This window comes from Chiloscyllium plagiosum, chromosome 31, assembly GCF_004010195.1.
Source record: "Chiloscyllium plagiosum isolate BGI_BamShark_2017 chromosome 31, ASM401019v2, whole genome shotgun sequence".
NCBI classification, from domain to species: Eukaryota; Metazoa; Chordata; class Chondrichthyes; order Orectolobiformes; family Hemiscylliidae; genus Chiloscyllium; species Chiloscyllium plagiosum.
Window position 1 is genome coordinate 38023887 of NC_057740.1, and position 21911 is coordinate 38045797.

Genomic DNA, 21911 nt, shown 5'->3' on the forward strand with positions numbered 1-21911 from the left:
TCCCCTACCTTCCTCCCATTCTCTTTTCCCCCCCTGTCTCTGTTTGCTCTCTCTCCTCTTGCTCCAACCCCTGGCATCTCTCTCTCTCTCTCTCTGTTTTTCCCTTGCAGCCAGCACTGACTCAAAGAGCACAGAGTGAAACCACAGCCTCTCTCCCTGCAGCCTCTGATATTGGCACGCAGCTCGAATCTGACAGCAGACTGCTCCTTCCAGCCCTCCCCACCCCCCCACCCCTCTCAGTACTGAGTCTGTCGACACTTTGGATATCGGGTCTGTTTTTAGTTCACTCTGCCTCTCTGTGCATGAGCCATCACACTCGCATTATTCCTGGGGCTTGTTGGAAAATAAATTTCAACTTGCTAAATGGCTGACTCTCCGCTAAATAACTCCTGGCCCTCTTTCTCAAAGTTCTGGATGAAGCGATGGTCATTTAAGAAAGGTACTGCTTTAATATTTAAGCTCTCTTAAAAATTTGCTTTTTTTTGTTATATCTCATACATACTGTGTTCAACGGTTTGGCTCCAACTGCGTTGCCTCTTGTTGGTCTCAGCTCTGAGGGTAAGATTCTGACAGTAGTTCCTGTCCTTCTGCTGTGGTTTCGGAGTTTGGGATGTTTATCTTCACTAATCCAGAAGGGAAAGAATCTGTTAAAAACATCAGCAATACTTGGGAATGAGCATCAGCAATACTTGGGAATGAGCATATGGGTTATACCGGTCCTCTGTTTGGGCTGGACAAGACAGAATGTCTTATTTACCAGTTTTGTTGGTCTTTGCTTCAAGTCTGAGTATTTGTTCTGTGTGCTGGGACCTCAGACTCTCCGCTGGAATGGGATATCTCACAGTCCTGTGGAGATTGAGACAAGTTTCCAATGGGTTTGTATCAGGAACTGAGTTTGCAGCCATTTCACAGAATCTGGGACAGAAGCTGACATGTTTTCTTTCCCAGTTTAGGGGACTTCTTGCTGTTTGTTTTGTGTGATAGGCAGCCTGGTACACAATATTGTGATCATTGATTTCTGTGTATGTGGCTGAGGGTTGTGGGTGTGTGCCTTTGTGCCTGTTTGTGTGTCTCTTTGTGAGTTTGTCTGTCTGTGTATCCTTGTGTACGTGGCCACATCAGTGCATATATATTGTCTGATTTTTACAATTTTGTATGGAGAGGTCCTGTGAGTACATAGGTAGCATTTCTGAGTGTGTGTTTGTGTAAAAATGTGTGCATAGAGTTTCTGAGCTTATGTAAGTCTGTGTGTGTTTGTGTGTAAGAATGTGTGCATATAGAGTTTCTGAGCTTATATAAAAGTCTGTGTACAGAGATTGAGTGTGTGTACAGAGTTGAGTATATATATGTGTGTGTGTGTGTGTGTCACATATTTAACCACAACAGGATGCAAGTTCATTTCTGATAAGTCCTAGTTCCAGCTCCTATCTGGGACAACATCCAACCATTCTTACAATCAGGTTTTTATGATCTAACCATTAACCGGTCTGCTTGGCCTTCCTTTATCTTGCCTAATTCAGTGAAAGGGGGAGGTGTAGACAGGACTCTCTATCTCCTGTGCCATTTGAATCCTTGACCTTGACCTTGGGCTGTTGTCACAAAGTCATCAGGTCATCAGTCTGACCTCTAGGTTAGCAGGCTGTGACTCCAATGGGTTCTGTTCACACACCTATGCACATTATGTGGGTGCACACTATGATGTGATATCGAGGGAGTGCTGCACTGTCGCTGGTGCCCCATTTCGGTTGAGATGTTTGCATGTCTGCGAATCTGTCAGCTCCCTGTGGTGGACATGAGAGAGCTCACAGTCGCTGTAGCAATAACATGCATTGAATTCTTTCTCCACCTTTTCCTTGGAGCTGTGTTTCTAACATGCTAACTGTGTGTCCGCACTATAGAAAAAAAAATCTAATGGGACGTGGAAAGATTTTAATGAAGAATCCTAAGTGCTTAGGAGGTGAATGTCGTTTGTTTCTGTGTTCTTGTAAATATTTATCCTGAAAGCAATATTATTTCCCTCATTGCTATTTGCAGGAACATACTGTGTGCTAATTAGCTGTTATAGCTCCTGTGGTAGAAGTGATTGTGCTTTGAAAGTCTTTTATTGCATGTAAAAATGTTCTGGGATGCTCTGAGCCTGTGAAATGCATCTCTCTGACTTCCATGTGCTCCCATAGTCCATGTTTCTCAGCAGAGAATTTTCCTGAGCGCGGCACTACCCTGAGTAATTCGCTGCATGAAAACTGTGCTTTTTTAAAATTTATTTTAGGATTGAGGGCATCACTGGCATTTATTGCCCATCTCTAATTGCTCAGAGGGAATTCAGAATCAACCACATTGCTGTGGGTCTGGAGCCACATGTAGGCCAGACCAGGTAAGGATGGCAGTTTCCATCCCTGAAGGACATTAGTTTTTCTGACAATCGACAATGGCTTCATGGTCATCAGTAAATCCTTAATTCCAGATTCCATATTGAATTCAAATCCCACCAACTGACAGGATGAGATTTGAACCTGGATCCTGAGAACATTAATCATTGGATTATTAATCCAGAAACTCAACTAATGCCACTGGACCATTACCTCCCCAACAGTGATGCTTTGTGTGAATGTATGAACTAGGAGCAGGAATAGCTCATTCAGCCCCTCGGGTCAGCCCTAACCTTCAAGAAGATCACGGCTGATCTGACTGTACCCTCCAATCCACATTCCCACCCCCCCCCAATAACCTGACCACTCCCCCTCCTCTTTCACCCACCTTGCTTATCAAGGATTGATCTACTCCTGCCTTAAAAATATCAAGTACTCTACTTCCAGCTAATTTTCAGGAAGGGATTTCTGAAGATTCACCATCTCTGCAGGAAATATTTCATCTTGTTCTGTTTTAAATGCACGACCCTTGGTTTTTAAGTCATTCCGCCCCCTGCGACCCATTCTACGTTCTCCCATAAGAGGAAATATCCTCTCCACCTCGATCGTGTTTAAACAGAATTTTACGTGATTCAATCAAATCACCTCTTATTCCCCTATAAAGAGTGCCTTTCACTGAGTGGGTGGTCCTCCTGGTGCAGTTCATTCTTATCTTGGTGTTTCTCCCATGGAATAAGTGGTAGAGCCCAGAGTCCTGGGTCATGGAGCTGCTTGGAGCGACCTTCACAATAATCACTCATTTCTCCAGATCTCCTCAATAAAGGCGCAGTCCATTAAGAGATGGACAACAGCCTCTTCCATATCACAGCCTCCTTGAGGAGCAGATGTGGACAGGATAAGACCCTGGGTGTAAAGGAAAGATCTGGTGGGGAGGCCCTTTCTCACCACCAGCCAAGTTCCGCTATGGTGCTGGGTTCTTGCCGTGAGGCATTCCTCCGTATTACTTTGGATGAGATCACTTGTTTCCCTTTCCCACAAGGTCTCCAAGACGTTACATGCTGACCACTGCTTGATGGGTGTGGTCAAAGATGCATTTCTGCATCAATTTCTCCACAAGGGACATGGGTCCGAGTAGTTGGATGTTCTAGGGCAATGGGGCCAGACCCATCCCCAGAACGAGGGAGACACTCAGCATGTGGTGACACCTGGTGGTTATGTACAAAGAGTCTACACACAGCTACATGTGAAGGATAAGGCTGACTTTCAGTATGTTTCTTCTGCTATATGTATCAAGGTTTCTACACCATGTCCCTGTGACTATGGTCTACTAGTTACTCCCAGATACCTTTGAAGGTGGCCCAGGTGATTTCATGGCCCACTGGAGTTAGGAATGGATCATGTACAGCAACACCAAGATAGCCTTATACTTGACATCAGTTTCTTAAAGTGTCAGCATTGCTAAGGGTGGCCATTTTCTCCTTCTTGCTTTTAACATGCCTTGGGCCCTCCAAACCTTACCCCGGCACCTACAGGTAATCTGTCTTAACGGTGGAGGGAGTAAAGTATCAGTCGGCCCAGTTCCCAAGGATCGTGGCCTCACTCTTGCCTCAAATTACCTCAGCTTGCAAGGCCATTTTGAACTGGTCATAGATGTTCATGAGTCTGTGCACTGACAGCGGGTCCAAGGTGTAGATTGGCTGTGTACAGGAAGGTTTTGATCTGAGTGCCTCCACTGCAGGACCATCAGCACTCTCCCACTCGCTGCCTTCCTGATGGACTCGGACAACTTTTCCATGTGACACATGGACAGGTAAAGGTGTCTCCTGATTGTGTGGGGAAGCCTTCTGATTCCTCCCCATTGGCTGACGTTGGGTTCCTGATGATTGTTTGGTGCAGTTGGATTCAATTGCGGATTCCAGCCCCACCCTCCAGTTTGGAGAGCATGGTCCTCGTGTCAAAGGCTTTCTCCTGGTGCGGGCCGATGAGGAAGGCATTCCTTCCCCTCCCCTTCATGCAGAATGCGGGCAACAGCCTCCCTGAGTAGCTGGAGAGTGTTAAAAATGTTGCAGCTGGATACTGCACTGGTCAGATCAGGATAAATCCAAAGCAGACGTGACCCACCTGACAATGACCTGGGCAGCTTTAGTAAAACAATACTACTCCTGAATTACATTTCTTCCTTTTCCGTTTGACCCAGAGTCTAGGCGAGCTACCACCCTGTTTATAAGAGTGAGGGAACTCAGAAAGGCTGGGGGCTCTCTGTCTCTGAGACCATCCTGAGTGTGGGGCTGGGTCAAGGGATCAGGTTGAACCATCACCCACCTCAGGGGAGTCAAACAACATTTTTAATCCCCTCCCCACTCTGATCCCATCGGATCCAAGTGCTGCCTGGAATTGATCTGTGACACAATGAAAAATTTACCAGGACCCACATTCCTCAGATTGCAATCTAATTCCTGAAAGATTTCACATATTTGAATGCAGCATGTAGTGGTGTGTGATCAAACAGCTCTATCTCCTCTATACTTCCTCTAGCCCACTCCATTCCCTCATGAGAAGTAACCAGATGCTCAGGACTGCTGTGTCCCAGACCCGAGCAAGACTCCAGTCAGGAGCAGAGTCTCACATCATTCATCCTCATAACTCTGTGTCCTGGTACTTGCACATTGAATTATGTTTTATGATGTTATTATTCTGTGCCTCACAAAGCCTTGCAGCCAATGAAAGGTTTTAAAATGTAATCACGGTAGTAATGTGGGAATTTGCATGCAGCAAGCTCCCACAGTAATGTGATTAGTTTAAAATGATGTTGATCGGGGAATAAATATTGGTCCAGTCAACCATGAGGGAGAATTCCCATGCTGCTCTTCAAAAGAATAGCAGGTGGTGTTTCACATCCACCTGCAGCCAGTTTACTGTCACACCTGAAAGTTGGTCACTCCAACAGTGCAGCACTCCTTCAGTACAGGGCTGGGATGGGGGGGGGGGTGGAGTTGAGGGGGGAGGTGGTCATCTGGATTGTGTGCTCAAATCTCCAACGTGGGACTTGAACTGAAAATCTCTTAATTCCAAGTCAAGAGTGGACCCTCTGAGTCATTAACTAGAAAATAAAACACAAGCAACTCTGTCTCACCCATTCACTCACTTACTGTACTGTTAATCCAGAGACCCCATGTAAATTTCTGGGACCTGGGTTCAAATCCTGCCATGGCAGATGGTGGAATTTGAATTCAATAAAAATCAGGAATTAAGGTGATGATGATGACCATGAATCGATTGTTTGAAAAACCCATCTGGTTCACTCGTGTTCTTTAGGAAACGAAATCTGCCATCCTTATTTGGTCTGACCTACATGTGACTCCAGACCCACAGCAATGTGGTTGACTCTTATCTATCCCCTGGGCAGTGATGCCCTCATCCTGTGAATGAATAAAGAAAAAGACCCAGACACGTGCATAAATGAACAAACACACATGCATGAACATGTACACACATGTGCACACACAAACACGTCCATATATGCACATATATACACAAACATGCACACATGCACACACACGTACACACGTTTCTGCATGCACACACGAACACACACGCTAACACAAACACATATGCACAGATACACGCACAAACTTTGTGTTGTTCCCATTCACAGAACCTGTGAAAACTTCTGCACTGGAGAAACAATTCATGAATCCTAGATCCTCAGAAAAGGACGAATATCGATTCATGACGGGATAAAACAACTTCAAATACATTTTTAAAAGCAAACTCACATAGTCCATTCCTCATCAATCTGTTCAGCACCAGATAAAGGGCAAACAAAATGATCTGAAGTAATTAAACCAGGAGAGAGAAATCAGAAACAGATTTAAAACATCAGAGCAAAGGACAGGTTAGGATGTGTGGTGCAAATGAATATTTTTTATATAATGCACAAGGAGTCGGTTAGTTCAGTTGCCCAGTCAACCAGAGTGTGCTACAGAAAGTGGCTGAATCTAGCTGGGGATGAAGAGCTTATGCTTGAAACATTGATTCTCCTGCTCCTCAGATGCTGCCTGACTGGCTGTGCTTTTCCAGCACCACACCCTAAATATACCACATTGTAATGTCTAGAAGAAGAATTAGAAAAATGTCAGAGGAGGAGTCTTAAAGATTAAATAATTTTTCTTCTTTTAAGGATGTGGGTGTCAGTGGCGAGGTCAGCATTTGGTGCCGATCCCCAGTGGCCCTGGAACTGAACGGCTTGTTCAGCCCTTTCAGTGTGTAGTTACTAGTAAACCACGTTGCTGTGGGTCTGCCAGACGGGGTAAAGGACAGCAGATTTCCTTCCTTGGATGGGATTAGTGAACCAGATGGGAATTTTAATAAACAGAAACAATACAGTGACTCATAGTTACCAAGACTAGCTTTCAATTTCTGATTTTATGCATTGAATTGAAATCCCACTAGCTGGTCCAGTGGGGTTTGAACCCATAGCCTTCAAGCATTAGCCAAACCCTTAGGGATTACTAGTAACATTGTCACTATGATGCTGTTTACTCATAGTGTTGTCATAATTAGAGAGGGAAGCAGACACTGAAGACTTTATGGTGGAAGAATATTGAGGGAAGGGGTTAAGACAGTAGTGGGAGTGGTGTCTAGATCCCCTTGTTATTAGCTTTGATGTGGTAGATTGATGTGAAAGGGAGACACAAATCCAATTTCCGCTGATGACACAACGATAAGCAGCTCTGTAAACAGCAGAGGTGAAAGCACAAAACATCAAAAAGATACTAAATGATTAAGAGAATGGATATAGTTGTAATAAATATGGACTCATCACTTTACACCCGAAAAGGACAGAACAGGAGACTTTGCAAATGGTAAAAAGCTGGAAACATTGGAGGTTGAAGGTGGATGAGGCTCATGTATGTAGATCATTAAAATGTCTTGAACAAATAGAGAATAATCAGAAGGTCTAATGAAATAGTGTTTTTTTAAACCTAGAGGAAGGAGAGTTTACGGTGCGATGGGTAGCTTTTCATTTCTGAGTTAAAAGATCAGGCTGCAAGTCCTACTCCAGGATTTTCCGGCCAAGGATGGGGAAGTCAAAGAGCTCGAGAATCACATTGGCTCAGATTGGAAAGATTCACAATGGCAGATACTCGGAGCGGGAGAGGTATCTGGCCAGTTAACTCTGATCAGGAAACAAAACTGGAGCCTCCTCCATCACTGGCCATAGCTCCTGGCCAAAACATGTATGTAACATATATATACATTGGCAACAGCAACTGCTTGAGGCTAGTTGACTAGATGGCTGTTGTGGTTATGTGGGGTTAGTGCCATCAGTATGAAGTTTGATCCCTGTCTTGATCGTGCTGTACCTGCAGTGGAGATCATGGCACTGTGGGTAGGACGTGCCTTCAGAATGAGAAGTGAAAAAGAAGGCGAGAGTACAAAGAAATTGGTGTTCTCCTGCAGCTGGAGACTGCACCTGGAGGTGTGTGCATCACCTTGAGGAGGAACATAATGGCCTCTGGGTGGCATGGTCATCCAGCAATTAGCACTGCTGCCTCAAAGTATGATGGACCCAGGTTCAATTCCACCCTTGGGCAACTGTCTGTGCGGAATTTGTACATTTTCTCCCTGTGTCGGTTTCCCTTGGGTGCTCTGGTTTCCTCCCACCATCCAAAGATGCACAGGTTAGGTAGATTAGGTGGATTATCCATGGGAAATGCAGGGTTACATGGGTTGGGTAGGGGGGTGGGTGTGGGTGGAATGCTGTTTGGAGGGTTGATGTGAACTCAATGGGCCGAATGGCCTGCTTCCACACTGTAGAGATTCTGTGAGTACAGCCATAGTGTTTTCAGAATGACGATGTCCCTTGGAGTCTAGAACCATGAGACACTGTCTCAGAATATGGGGTAGACCATTTAGGACAGAGATGAGGAAACCTTTTGTCACTCAGAGGACAGTGAACTTGTGGAATTCTCTCCCACAGAAAGTTGCGGAGGCTCAAGTCATTGAAAATATTCAATCAAGCGGTAGATAAACTTGTAGTTTAAAAGGTAGCAAAGCATATGGAGGGGAAATGGGGACACGGCATTGAGATAGGGGATTGGTCATGACCAGAATGAATAGCAGAGCAGGTCAAGGGCACGAATGGCCTATGTCTGCACATGGTTTCTAGGTGTCTGTACCTGGACTCCAAGGATTAAGTAGTGAAGAAACATTATACAATCTGGGTTTTTATTCCTGGAGTTTAGATTTTTTTTTTCCAAAACATTAAGGGGACCAAATAGAATGGATCAAGAGAAACAGTTTTCACTGGATTCAGGTCTAAAACTTAGAACCAGATCTTTCAGGAATGAAATTAAGGCACTCATGTTCATACAAAGGCTGGAGAAAGTTGGGGATTATCTTTCATAAAAGGTAATTGATGATAAATCAGTTATTCGTTTTCAAACTGAGTGGGAGAGATTGTTTGTGAGCCAATGATATTAAAAAATGTGGGATAAACTAGGAGTTAGACCACAGATCAGGCCTGGTCTGAATGTGCAACCATGGACATCCAGTCCCTGTACACCTCCATCCCCCATCATGAAGGACTCAAAGCCCTCCGCTTCTTCCTTTCCTACCGTACCAACCAGTACCCTTCCACTGACACCCTCCTTCGACTGACTGAACTGGTCCTCACCCTGAACAACTTCTCTTTCCAATCCTCCCACTTCCTCCAAACCAAAGGAGTAGCCATGGGCACCCACATGGGCCCGAGTTGTGCCTGCCTCTTCGTAGGATATGTGGAACAATCCATCTTCCGCAACTACACTGGCCCCAAACCCCACCTTTTCCTCCGCTACATCGATGACTATATCGGCGCCGCCTCGTGCTCCCACGAGGAAGTTGAACAGTTCATCCACTTCACCAAAACCTTCCACCCCGACCTCAAATTCACCTGGACAGTCCCAGATTCCTCCCTCCCCTTCTTTATTTTCTCTGGTGTTTCATTTACAGTTCTCACTAATGCATTTAGTGGCCTTTATAAAGCTGAAAAATTGATCAGCGTGAGATGACGAGTTCCAGTAAAGTCTTTCTCCTTTATCCCAATCAGTACAGTCGAGAAAATAGTCAATTTTGAGTGACATGATGAAGTGAATACGTCAGCACCTGCTGACTATCATTGGAGCTCCTGTGACTCTCCTCCAATTCATGGCAGGAGTTTAAGTTCTGAGGTTGTGTTCCATGATTATTCTTTCATTGACTTTGTATGCACTGCAGTAGTGTTATGACTTGTAGGTTATGCCATTAATGAATTGAAGAACTACCACATTCACTGTATGTTAACCTATATTCCTGGAATTATGACTGCAGTATGTGGCTTCCTGTTAAGAGGGAGAGGTGTAGGTAGTCAACCTCTCATTACACCTACTACTTGCCGGCTACTTGCGGAGCGTTTCAGAGAACACCTCTGGGACACCCGGACCAACCAACCCCACCACCCTGTGGCTCAACACTTCAACTTCTCCTCCCACTCCACCAAGGATATGCAGGTTTTTGGACTCCTCCATCGTCAGACCACAGCGAAACGACGGTTGGAGGAAGAACGCCTTATCTTCCGCCTAGGAGCCCTCCAACCACCAGGGATGAACTCGGATTTCACCAGTTTCCTCATTCTCCCTCCCCCCACCTTGTCTCAGTCAAATCCATCGAACTCAGCACTGCCTTCCTAACCTGCAATCTTCTTCCTGACCTCTCTGCCCCCACCCCAGTCTGACCTATCACCCTCCCCTTGACCTCTTTCCACCTATCACATTTCTGACGCCCCTCCCCCAAGTTCCTCCTCCCTACCTTTTATCTTAGCCTGCTGGACAAACTTTCCTCATTCCTGAAGAAGGGCTTATGCCCGAAACGTCGATTCTCCTGTTCCCTGGATGCTGCCTGACCTGCTGCGCTTTTCCAGCAACACATTTCCAGCTCTGAATGTGCAACAGCCTGCTTCTGCTTCTAGGAGCTTCTCACATCTCTTTGACATTACTACACAGTGTTCAAACGAATAATGAGTTTCCCATGTGTTATGCAGGTATCATGCAACTTCACCAAATCTTTAATATGTAATGTCATAAAGTCTTGAGGGAGAGAATTGACAGAGTTGATCCCAGGATATGAATTTGAACAGAAAACAGTGCATAGCCATCTTAAACTGACAATTAACTTGGAGTTTAGATGGAGCAAATAAAGAGAAACTATTTCCTACTGCTGGAAAATTTGAATTGCTGTAGATTTTAAAAACATGGTGGAAGACTGAGAGGCGATATGAAGGGGTGTGGAGGATTTGGGACATTGATTGTTTGTCTCCAAAACTGAACAGACACTTTAAAAGAAAACAATCCAGAGAAATTAGAAAAGAATAAGGGATTGGGCTGAATTGTTCTTGGGAAAAGTCAGAGGTCACACAACACCAGGTTATAGTCCAACAGGTTTATTTGAAAACACAAGCTTTTGGAGCACAGCCCCTTTGTCCTGATGAAGGGGCAGCGCTCCGAAAGCTTGAGATTTCAAATAAACCTGTTGGATTAGAACCCGGTGTTGTGTGACCTCTGACTTCTCCCAAGAATGAGGGTGAGGTTGTGTAGGATTGTTGTGAGCACTCCAAACTGGGCCCAGTGCCCTCAGATTGCACATCAGCAAGTTCAGAAAGTTCTAACACAGCCTCACTGGACTCAAAACATTAACTCTGTTTCTTTCTCTGCACAGATGCTGCCAGACCTGCTGAGTTTCTCCAGCAATTTCTGTTCATTGTGTAAGAAGAACAGCTAATTAAGTGATTGTGGGGTGATCTATGAGTGGGTGAAGGTGGGTTAGCTGTACTGAAAGCAACAACATCATGATACTGGGGGTAGGGGTGGGAGTGGACAGAGGGGTGGGTGGATTGGTAGGTAATAGACATGGAAGGAGGTGTTCAGGATCAGATTTTTGCTGCTGTTAAGTTTCTCTGGTCTTGCAGAATAATTCTCTTATGCCTTGCATTGTATAACTAATACCATGAGCCTCTAAAACAGCAAGCTTGATTGTGAACATGCCTGCAGAGCATTCTTGTAAACAGGGCTAATGAGTTGTAAACGTTTTGAATTGTAGAATCCCTACAGTGTGTAAACAAAGAACAAAGAAAATTTACAGCCCAGGAACAGGCCCTTCGACCGTCCAAGCCTGAGCTGATCTAAATGTATTGTCTAAACCTGTCAGTCAATTCCTAAGCATCTGTGTCCCTCTGCTCCCCACCTACTCATGCATCTGTCCAGACGCATCTTAAATGAATCTACCGTGCCTGCCTCTACCACCTCTGCTGGCAACGCGCTCCAGACACCCACCACCCTCTGTGTGAAGTACTTGCCTCGTGTATCCCCCTTAAACTTTCCACCTCTCACCTTGAAAGCGTGACCTCTCGTTATTGAGTCCTCCCTGGGAAAAAGCTTGTCTCTATCCACCCTGTCTATACCCTTAATGATTTTATAAACCTCAATCAGGTCCCCCTCAATCTCCTTTTTTCTAGTGAAAATAAACCTAACCTACTCAACCTTTCTTCATAGCTAGCACCTTCCATACCAGGCAACATTGTCGTAAACCTTCTCTGCACCCTCTCCAAAGCGTCCACATCCTTTTGGTAATGTGGCAACCAGAACTGCACACAGTATTCCAAATGCGGCCGAACCAATGTATTATACAATGTTAACATGACTTGCCAGCTTTTATACTCAGTACCCCTTCCAATGAAGGCAAGCATAGTATATGCCTTCTTGACCACTCTTTCCACCTGTGCAGCGACCTTCAGGGTACAATGGCCCTGCACTCCCAGATCTCTCTGCTCATCAACTTTTCCCAAGGCTCTCCCGTTCACTGTATAATTCACTCTAGAACTAGTCTTGCCTAAATGCATCACCTCACATTTGTCTGGATTGAAATCCATCTGCCACTTTTCTGCCCAGCTCTCCAGTCTATCTATATTCTCCTGTATTCTCTGACAGTCCCTACTCCACCAATCTTTGTGTCATCTGCAAACTTGCTGATCATACCAACAGTGCCCTTTTGCAGATCATTTATGTATATTACAAACAACAGTGGCCCCAACACTGACCCCTGTGGAACACCACTGGTCACCTTTCTCCATTTCAAGAAACTCCCTTCAACTACTACTCACTGTCTCCTGTTGCTCAACCAGTTCTTTACCTACCTAACTAGAACACCCTGCACACCATATGACTTCACTTTCTCCATTAGTCTACCATGGGGAACCTTATCAAATGCCTTACTAAACTCCATGTATATGACATCAACAGCCCTTCAACCTCCAGTCTTTCGGCAACTCACCTGTATTTAAGGATGCCACAAAGATATCTGTCAGGGCCCCAGCTATTTCCTCTCTTGCCTCCCTCAGCAACCTGGGATAGATCCCATCTGGTCCTGGGGATGTGTCCACCTTAATAACCTCTAGCCTACCCAACACATCTTCCCTACTTATGTCAATGTGATCCAGACTAATCAAACTTCTATCTCTAATCTCAACATTCATCGTGTTCCTCTCCTCAATGAACGCTAATGCAAAGTAATCATTCAGAATCTCACCCATTCGCTCAGGTTCAACATACATCCTTCCTTCATTATTCTTTAGTGGACCAATCCTTTCTCTAGTTACCCGCTTGCTTCTTATATAAGAATAAAATGCTTTGGGATTCTCCTTAATTCTGCTCACTAAAGCTATTTCATGACCCCTTTTAGCCCGCTTGATTCCTCGTTTAAAACTTATCCTACTCTTCCAATAAACAGGTCCTTTGGCCCAACAAGTCCACACTAACCGTCCGTAAAGTAATCCACCCAGAAGCTATTACTCTATATTTACCCCTATGAAACTATGAGAAATTTAGCGTGACCAATTAACCTAACTTATACATCTCTTGGATTGTGGGAGGAAACCCACTCAGACACAGGATGTGCAAACTCCACACAGACAATTGCCCAATGCTGAGATTGAACCTGGGTCCCTGGTGCTATGAGACAGCAGTGCTAACCACTGACCCATTATGCTGCCCCACATTTTGAGATGTTTAATTAGCTTCTCTGATTGCCTATTAGTTACAGACCTGGAAATCCACCACAACTGGTTCAAAGGGGTCACCAGTAATTGGGTGAATTTTGCTGAATTATCTGATGGCAGCGGCTTTGAGTTTCACCTCAACCTGAGACATGGGTAGGGAAGATTCCATTAGGCGGTCAATATAGGGACATATGCATTTGGGACATTAAATGAAGATAATGTCCAGCTCCATTACTGATCCAGTCTGACAAGAATGGCTGCTACCTTCACTGAATGAATTTGGAAAAATACCAGTTAACATGGGTTCAATGGGCCAGGTGACATCCTACTGTGCAGGGTTGGCTGGTTTCCAGAGAGGATTGTGATCTGACTCAGCCATGGTTTAAACTTCACTGGCCTGGAGGTCATTGACAGATCGACAATGTCTCTGGGATTGTTTTGGACTTTTTTTAAAGTTCTGATGCGGTGAAGAAATGGGGTATGTGCTTGCTCACCCCCTTAAACCCCTTTTGGGGTTTATTACAACTGGCGCATATTGGCATACAGCTGTCAGGGTCGCCACATGGCAAAAACATGATCATCTCCATTTGTGTTTGAGAGGTATCAGTGAGTGCTTGATGGTAAACTGGATCTTGACTAGACATCCCAGGCCATTTTGCATCTTCTTTATCCTCCCACTGACCCCCAGCAGTGCACTGATACCCCCAACATGGGGTCAGAAGGGCAGCTTCCACCTCCCAGAGATGCTAGGCTCCTTTTCATAGGGCTCCAACCCAAACCCATGTCCAGCTAGCGCCTTTGCAATCGGATCTAATGAGCTGACACAGCTCAGAGTTGGACTGGGGAACTGAAAGCCATCTGGGTGTTTGCTTCCTGACCCTGCACTGAAATCCCAGTTCTATGACTTTGCAGGATCGCAGACTGATTTGACAATTTAATAAGAGAAGGTAGAAAATTAGATTACTTACAGTGTGGAAACAGGCCTTCAGCCCAACAAATCCACACCGAGCCACCGAAGCACAACCCACCCAGACCCATTCCCCTACATTTACCCCTTCACCTAACTACAGGCAATTTAGCATGGCCAATTCACCTAACCTGCACATTTTTTTGGATTGTGGGAGGAAACCGGAGCACCCAGGGGAAACCCACGCAGACATGGGGAGAATGTGCAAAATCCACACAGACAGTCACCCGAGGCTGGAATTGAACCCGGGTCTCTGATGCTGTGAGGCAGCAGTGCTAACCACTAGCCACTGTGCCGCCCCAAATTGCATGGGAAGAAAAGACAGGAAGAAAACATCTCTAACAAGCTGTCCAGTACAGATAGTTTGGATGAAGGGGTTTATAGGTGAGAAACAGAGGAGGCCGTGAGGCTGAATTTATGAGAGGATGACTGAATGGAAATGCCAGAAGCTGCCCTCTGGTTAGACAGAGAGAGAGAGGTGGGGGAGGGGTGAGATGACCAGCGGTGGGGTTAACCTGAAGGTCACTGTGTCTCAGATAAAGTTGAGAAGGTAGCCTTCATAGTGACATCAGTTGGTACAGGAACAGAACTCAAAAGCAAGTTTGTTTCCAGTTGGGATGAGACCAGTGGCTCCCACAGGATCTATGCTAGGCTGTTAATTATTCACATTATTTATTAACGACTTGGATAATGGGATAGAAACGAACTGAAAAATGTGTTGCTGGAAAAGCGCAGCAGGTCAGGCAGCATCCAAGGAGCAGGAGAATCGACGTTTCGGGCATAAGCCCTTCTTTAGGATTCTTGAAGAAGGGCTTATGCCCAAAACATTGATTCTCCTGTTCCTTGGATGCTGCCTGACCTGCTGCGCTTTTCCAGCAACACATTTTTCAGCTCTGATCTCCAGCATCTGTAGTCCTCACTTTCTCCTAATGGGATAGAAAGTCACGTATCCAAATTTTGTGATGACACAAAGTTAGATGATAGCATAAAATTACAAAGGGCTATTGGATAGACTAAGTGAAAGGGCAAAACTGTGGCAGATGGAGTTCAATGTAAGCAAATGTGAGGTTAGCCATTTTGGACCAGGAAAGGATCGGTCAGGGTACTTTCTAGATAGTATGAAGTTAAAAATAGTGGATGTCCAAAAAGACTCGGAGGTTTTGGTGCACAGATCTTTAAATTTCCATGAAGAGGTGCAGAAAATACTCAAGAAAGATAATGGAATGCTGGCCTCTTGACTAGAAGACAGCAGTACAAGGATACAGCAGTTATGCTGCAGTTATATAAAACCCTCATTACATCCTAATTGGAGCATTGTGTGCAGATCTTAGCACTTCGGAAGGACATTTTGGACCTGTAGGGAGTTTAATGTAGGTTTACAAGAAAGATAGCTGGACTTTTAGGGGTTAAGTTAAGAGGAAAGATTATATAAATTAGATCTGTTTTCTCTGGACTTTAGAAGTTTTAAGGAGTGATCTGATTGAAATCTTCAAGATATTAACATGAAAAGACAGGGTAGATAAAGATAAACTATTTGCAATGTTTGGGGATTCTAGATCTCGGGGCATAGTCTGAGAATGTGGACCAGAACATTCAGGAGAGATGTTAGGAAGCACTTCTACACACAAAGAATGGGAGATGTTTGGAACTCTCTTCCACAAATGGCAGTGGATGCTGGATCTGTTGTTAATTTTAAATTTGAGAGAATGTTTTTGTTCAGCAAAGGCAAAAAAGAGATATGGACCAAAGGCAGGTATGTGGGGTTAGGCCACAGATCAGCCATGATTCCATTGAATAGTGGAGCAGGCTTGAGGAGTTGAATAGTCTATTCCTTTCCTATGATCCTAAGAGACTGTTGGGTCAATGAGTTTTTGGTTGAGCACTAGGTCTCAGTTTGACACCCCCTGGCCACTTTGCTCCTCTTTACTCTGGCCTGATAATCCAGCCATCCAGCTGATGGAGCGAAGCAATGCTTCCCAATGAATGTGCTGCCTGAGACTATGGTGAAAGTGGGTGGATTTCAAGCATTTAAATGGGAATTAGAATGACGTGTGAAGGTGGGAGACTACTGTTGAGGGAAATTGTTCATTTGGAGAGTCAGCACAGACATGTAGGCTGAATGGCCTCCTCCTGTGCCCTAACAATTATGAGATACTGTGAAATAATACCTAGCATGGTTTCAAACCAATGACACTCCCGCGAAGGGGATCTGCATGGCCCCAAAATAAGTAGGGTTGACTTTAATGTGCAATTGTATATTCATCAGGAAAAGCAAGCCCACACAGACACTGAAGAACTTACGAGAATATTTTGACATCAGTGAAAATCCACCCTGTCTTATTGATTTGACTGATATTGAGTAACTTTGCATTAGCATTGTGCTGAAAAAGCCTTCAGTCAGGAAAACAACACCCCCCAGTATGAGTCAGTGCTTTGGGATGAGGAACAGAGAAAATTGGCTGTGATTATGGGAAGGTGGGGATCTTCGAAATATTAAAGCTAGGATGATTGGTGCACAACTATCTTAAACTTAGAAATGTATTTCTTGAGAGCGTGATGAGTTTATAAACTTTACAGCTACTTCAGAAGCAGTTAAGTGCTTTGAACGGGCAGCAAGAACTATTTTCATTTTGCTTTGGTGGGTGATTAGGAACTGGGTGTTGGTTAGCTCAGTTGGCTGGAAGGTTGGTCTGTAAGACAGTGTGGTGCCAACACTGTAGGTTCAATTCCTGCACTGGCTGAGGTCACCAGCCTTCTCGACCTCTCCCTTGACTGAGATGCAGTGACTTTCCTGTTACACCATCACCACCAGCTATCTCTCTCTAATGATAAGACTATGGTGATATTATCTCAAATAGGAGAAAGTGAGGACCACAGATGCTAGAGATCGGAGTCGAAGAATGTGGTGCTGGAAAATCACAGCAAGTCAGCTGTGTCCGAAGAGCAGGGAATCAATGTTTCAGGCATAAGCCCTTCATCAGGAATGTGGGGGGAGCATTCCTGATGAAGGGGGCTGAGAGATAAATGGGGGGGGTAAAGGTGGCTAGAAAGGTGATGAAGGTGGGGGGGTGATGGTGATAGGTGGGAAGGAAGATAGACATGTATGACAGTTCAAGAGGGCGTTGCCGAGTTTGAGGGTTGGATCTGGGATAAAGTAGGTGGAGGAGAAATGAAGAAACTGGTGAAATCGACATTGATTCCATGTGGTGTGAGGGTTCCAGGGTGTAAGATATTTACCTTAACTAGGGATTACTGAATGTTACAACGCTGCATGAGATTATTCAAATCTTCATGCTTGTTCTGGATCTTTGAAATGGCTATCAATTAGCTCCACTTCTTCGTTACCCAGTCTTTCAACATTATAGTGATTGTAACAAGATCAGCCAAGTGGACCTCTTGAATCTGAGTTCCCTGATTGGGGCTGTTAATCTGGTCCAGTCATGGAGCCCCGGCTGACAGATATAAACAGAGGTTCTCCTCACTCTGAGAGCTTCCTCTGAGGAAGTCGGACCAGTGTCAAGGGCTCTCCCCGTGCAAATAAAGTATGACGTGGTGACAGAATACTACTGTTTGTGGAGTTATTTCAAACATACTCCTTCCAATTCCCTTGAGAGATTTGTGATCAAATTTGCTTTCAAAATGCTTTCTGGCAGTGAGTTCCAGTCATGGCAATGATAGTGTCAAACTCATCTCCCCATCTGGGTCTTTTGTCAATTACCTTAAATCTGTGCCCTTTGGTTACCAACCCCCATCACTAAAAACAGTTTTCCCAATTTACACCATTGGAATCACTCAGCACTTGAATGGTTTCCCTTCTGTGTCGTTATTCCCATCCACTGGACTGATCCCACAGCAATAAAAGCATACATTACAAAACATTGTAAAAGGTGTATTTTTCTTTTGCTCAGATGGCCGTGAATCTGTGGAATTCTCTCCCCAGGTCAGCAGTAGAGGGTGGGTTACTGAACATGTTCAACACTGAGTTATACAGATCTTTCAGCAACAAAGGGCTCAAATGTTATGAAGGACAGACAGGAAAATGGTATTAAAGTCACAGTCAGGTCAATCAAGATCTTATTGATGGTGGAACAAACCCCAGAGGCCGAATCACCTACTTCTGCTCTTATTGATTTTGTTCATGTAATAAAACAAAGAAATAGCAGCAGATAGTCAGTTGGGCTGGTAGTGCCTATGGAGAGAGAAACAGAGTCAACATTTCAAGACCAGTATGACTCATCTCTGGTAGCTCTGCAGGAACTTTTAAGTTGCTTCAGCACATTCTATTTTTATTTCAGATCTCCGGCATCTGCATTGTTTTGCTTTTATTCTTGTGCTCTTGTACTTGGTGGCCGTCTCGCCCACATGATGGGACACTAGTTGAGTTCTTGTAAAATGTTGCTTGGTTGTTGCCCTAATAAAACTGAACCTGTCTGTTAAATGGCAAAAGGGTTTTGTTAACATCAAATGGATCGCAATTCAATTTGACGTAATTTGTTCATCAGTTTGGACAACTTGATTGAAGAAAATGGCATGAGTTTGTATTTAACAGGATGTTTTACCTGATGCCCCAAAGCTTACAGTAGTTCCCATAACATTAGAAGTTGGGCATGGAAACTGTGTTACTGGGGTGTCCAACAAACATTTACTACAATGAATGTTTATACACAAGCATTACATTCGTCTGGACCGTAAGTTTCAGGGCTGATAATAAACTACAAGTTTACACTAGAGGAGCATGCATCTAGTAGAGTATCATGCTTCAAGTGATCCCAGGTAAGTTGGAGTATGTGATCTTTCTACCCTCAGGCCATGTGCTATGGTGCAGTGATGGTATAGTGAGTATGGCTATTGAAGGTGTGCAGATATATTGACTGTGAGGAATAGCACAAGAGAAGATGTGATGAGGGTCAATGCCACAAGAAAGTACCTTAACATACCACCAGTATATGACTGTTGTAATACAAACAGACAATCCTTCGTTTGATCCCTGGCATCAGTTGAATAATTTCGCATATGGGATGATTAAAATCTTGCTGATATTTAGTCAGCAGTCTGCAGTTCTCACTGGTTCAAAAGATGATAAAACCATAGCTTCATGTTGATAAACATGTAATCTTTGAGTATTTATGATTGAGGAATGTTAGGATAATGATAGAAAATGAAAAATCCTTTGCCATTGAAAGTACTGGACACTTATTCCCTTCAACATCAAAGATTCAGAAGTGAACTGATTGAGATATTTAGCATTTAATAGTTTAATATTTAATACTTTATTTAAATTAAAATGTAGGAGATCATTATAGAATACACATACAAATATTTATGATTTGGAGGTGCCGGTTTTGGACTGGGGTGGACAAAGTTAAAAATCACACAACACCAGGTTATAGTCCAACAGGTTTAATTGGAAGCACTAGCTTTAGAAGTGCTGCTTCTTCATCAGGTGGTTGTCTAATGAAGGAGCAGCGCTTTGAAAGCTAGCGCTTCCAAATAAACCTGTTGGATTATAACCTGGTGTTGTGTGATTTTTAACTTTGCACATCCTTCCTGTAATGCAGTGACCAGAAATCTCAATACTCCGTGAGATCTAATTAGTGTTTCATACAGTTCTGGCATAACTTCTAAGATTAAACAATGACGGTGGTTGCTGGAAATCTGAAACTGAAACAGAAATTGCTGGAGAACCTCAGCAGGTCTGGCAGCATCTGTGGAGAGTGAAACAGAGTTACTGTTTTGAGTTCAGTATGACTCTTCATCAGAACGGCATTTAGAACTCTATCAGAACAGTTCAGAAGAAGGATCACTGGACTCAAAGTGTTAGCTCTGTTTCCTCTTCACAGATGCTGCCAGACCTACTGAGTTTCTCCAGCAATTTCTGTTTCATACCTAGCATAACATCCTTGACTTTATACTTTGGACATTGACTGATACAAGAAAGTATTCAGAATGTTCTCTTAATCACTTTATCTCCCAGTCCTGTTAGGATCAGACATCTCTGGATATCCACTTTAAGTCCCTCTGAACCTCTGCATTTCTTGATAACCTAGAATTTATCATATCACTGTTGACTTGTCAACCAATCAGCATCCTTTTACCCTGCAGTATAAATTGTTATCATCTTTTGAAATTTGGCTTTCTTGCATTGGTTATGATGACTGGAGACAGATGGAAAACTGTGGCAACAAGAATTTCGGTTCAGTAAAAATAAATTCAAGCCAATGTAGGCAAAAAAGAAATGGACGGAATGGTCTACTCTGTCTCATTCTATGACTCTATGAATCCACTCAAGCTTTTGTTGTGTTTAGGATTATATTAAAGTATCTGGACTGGTTCCATCTTTGGTATGGATTGTGAACTTTTGATGATTTATTTGCGAGTTGTAAATTATGAAAAGGGAAAAAAAAATCAGCCCCTATCAAGGACAGGGTTGAGTTTCAGTAAATCATTCCAAGACATTAAACATTGTTTGGGAGAAGTGCAGGAACACTTTGTAGGATATAATTGGAGGTTTGTCTTAGCACTGTTTAATGACTACATAAATAATTACATTTAAGGATTAACAGTGAGAGAGCGAGACTTGGCTGACGGTTGTTTGGTTCATTAGGTCAGGAATGCTCCAAGAGCAATTTAGAGAAAGCAGTACAGTGGAGTAACAAACGCTTGTGTTTATATAGCATCTTGCATGTAATGAGACAACTCGTGGTGCTGTACAAGAATTATCCAACAGAATGTTATCCCAAGGCCATTTAAGGAGATATTAGACCAAATGGACCAAAGCTTGGTCAAAGAAATAGGAGCTCCTTGGAGGCGGAGAGAAACATAGAGAGGCAGAAGGTTTCAGGGAGGGGCAGGTAGGAACTGGAACAAGAAAAGACCACTTGGCCCATTCAAGCAGATCATGGCTAATCAACTACCTTTATGCCATTTTTCTCCACTATCCCTATATTTCTTGATGTCTTCAGTCTCCAGAAAGGTATCTATCTTTTCCTTGAAGCTGCTCATTGATGGAACTTTCGCAACACACTGGGGTAGAGAATTCCAAAGATTCACCAGCCTCTGAATGAAGATGTTCCCAAAGTCTCAGTCTGAAATGGCTTAGGGCCCAGGCAGCTAAAGGCACTACCACTGGAGGTCACAAACAAATAGCACGGTCTCTCTCCAAACATAAACTACCAAAGGAAGGACTGGCACTAGGCCATTTGGCCTCTCCAGCGGACTCTTCAATAAGGTGATGGCTAATTTGCAACAAGGACTCCATTTACACACCTGAATCCCTTAGAAGGGGGTTTCACATAGTCTGGGTCGGGGCCCCCTATGGACTTCCCCAAATGTTGGGCTTCCCCAGCTCTGAGGCAGCGATGTCCACCCTGGGGCAATGATTGAGTTAGAACAACTGTGCTCCTGCTCGAATACCAGCTTCCCCACCCTCCTGAACATCACTATAGCTGCTGTCCCCCATTCCCACATTTTCTAACAGGCCCCTACTCTCACTCCCCCTGTCTCT

The 21911-nt window shown here is 44.0% G+C and overlaps 1 protein-coding gene and 1 long non-coding RNA gene across 7 annotated transcripts in view; one reads left to right on the plus strand and one right to left on the minus strand.

Annotated features, from left to right (window-relative positions):
- The window catches only part of LOC122565435, a 23912-nt gene extending 22942 nt beyond the window's left edge, over positions 1-970 (minus strand). The window contains exons 1-2 of the long non-coding RNA XR_006316170.1: positions 758-970; positions 503-623 (exon numbers count right to left, since the gene is read on the minus strand). This is a non-coding gene — a long non-coding RNA (uncharacterized LOC122565435). The remainder of the gene's footprint in view (positions 1-502; positions 624-757) is intronic.
- arhgef18b (rho/rac guanine nucleotide exchange factor (GEF) 18b) overlaps positions 1-21911 on the plus strand; it is a 202642-nt gene that overhangs the window by 23026 nt on the left and 157705 nt on the right. For 3 of the 6 annotated variants that reach the window (XM_043721412.1, XM_043721414.1, XM_043721413.1), the window contains exon 1: positions 254-439. The exons of 1 other annotated variant lie outside the window; for it this stretch is intronic. In XM_043721412.1, coding sequence (XP_043577347.1) covers positions 364-439 — 76 coding nt within the window. In that variant the 5' untranslated portion in view covers positions 254-363. Of the gene's footprint in view, positions 1-66; positions 440-21911 lie in introns of those variants that run through there. 2 more of the 6 variants (XM_043721417.1, XM_043721416.1) reach the window with 2 other exon arrangements.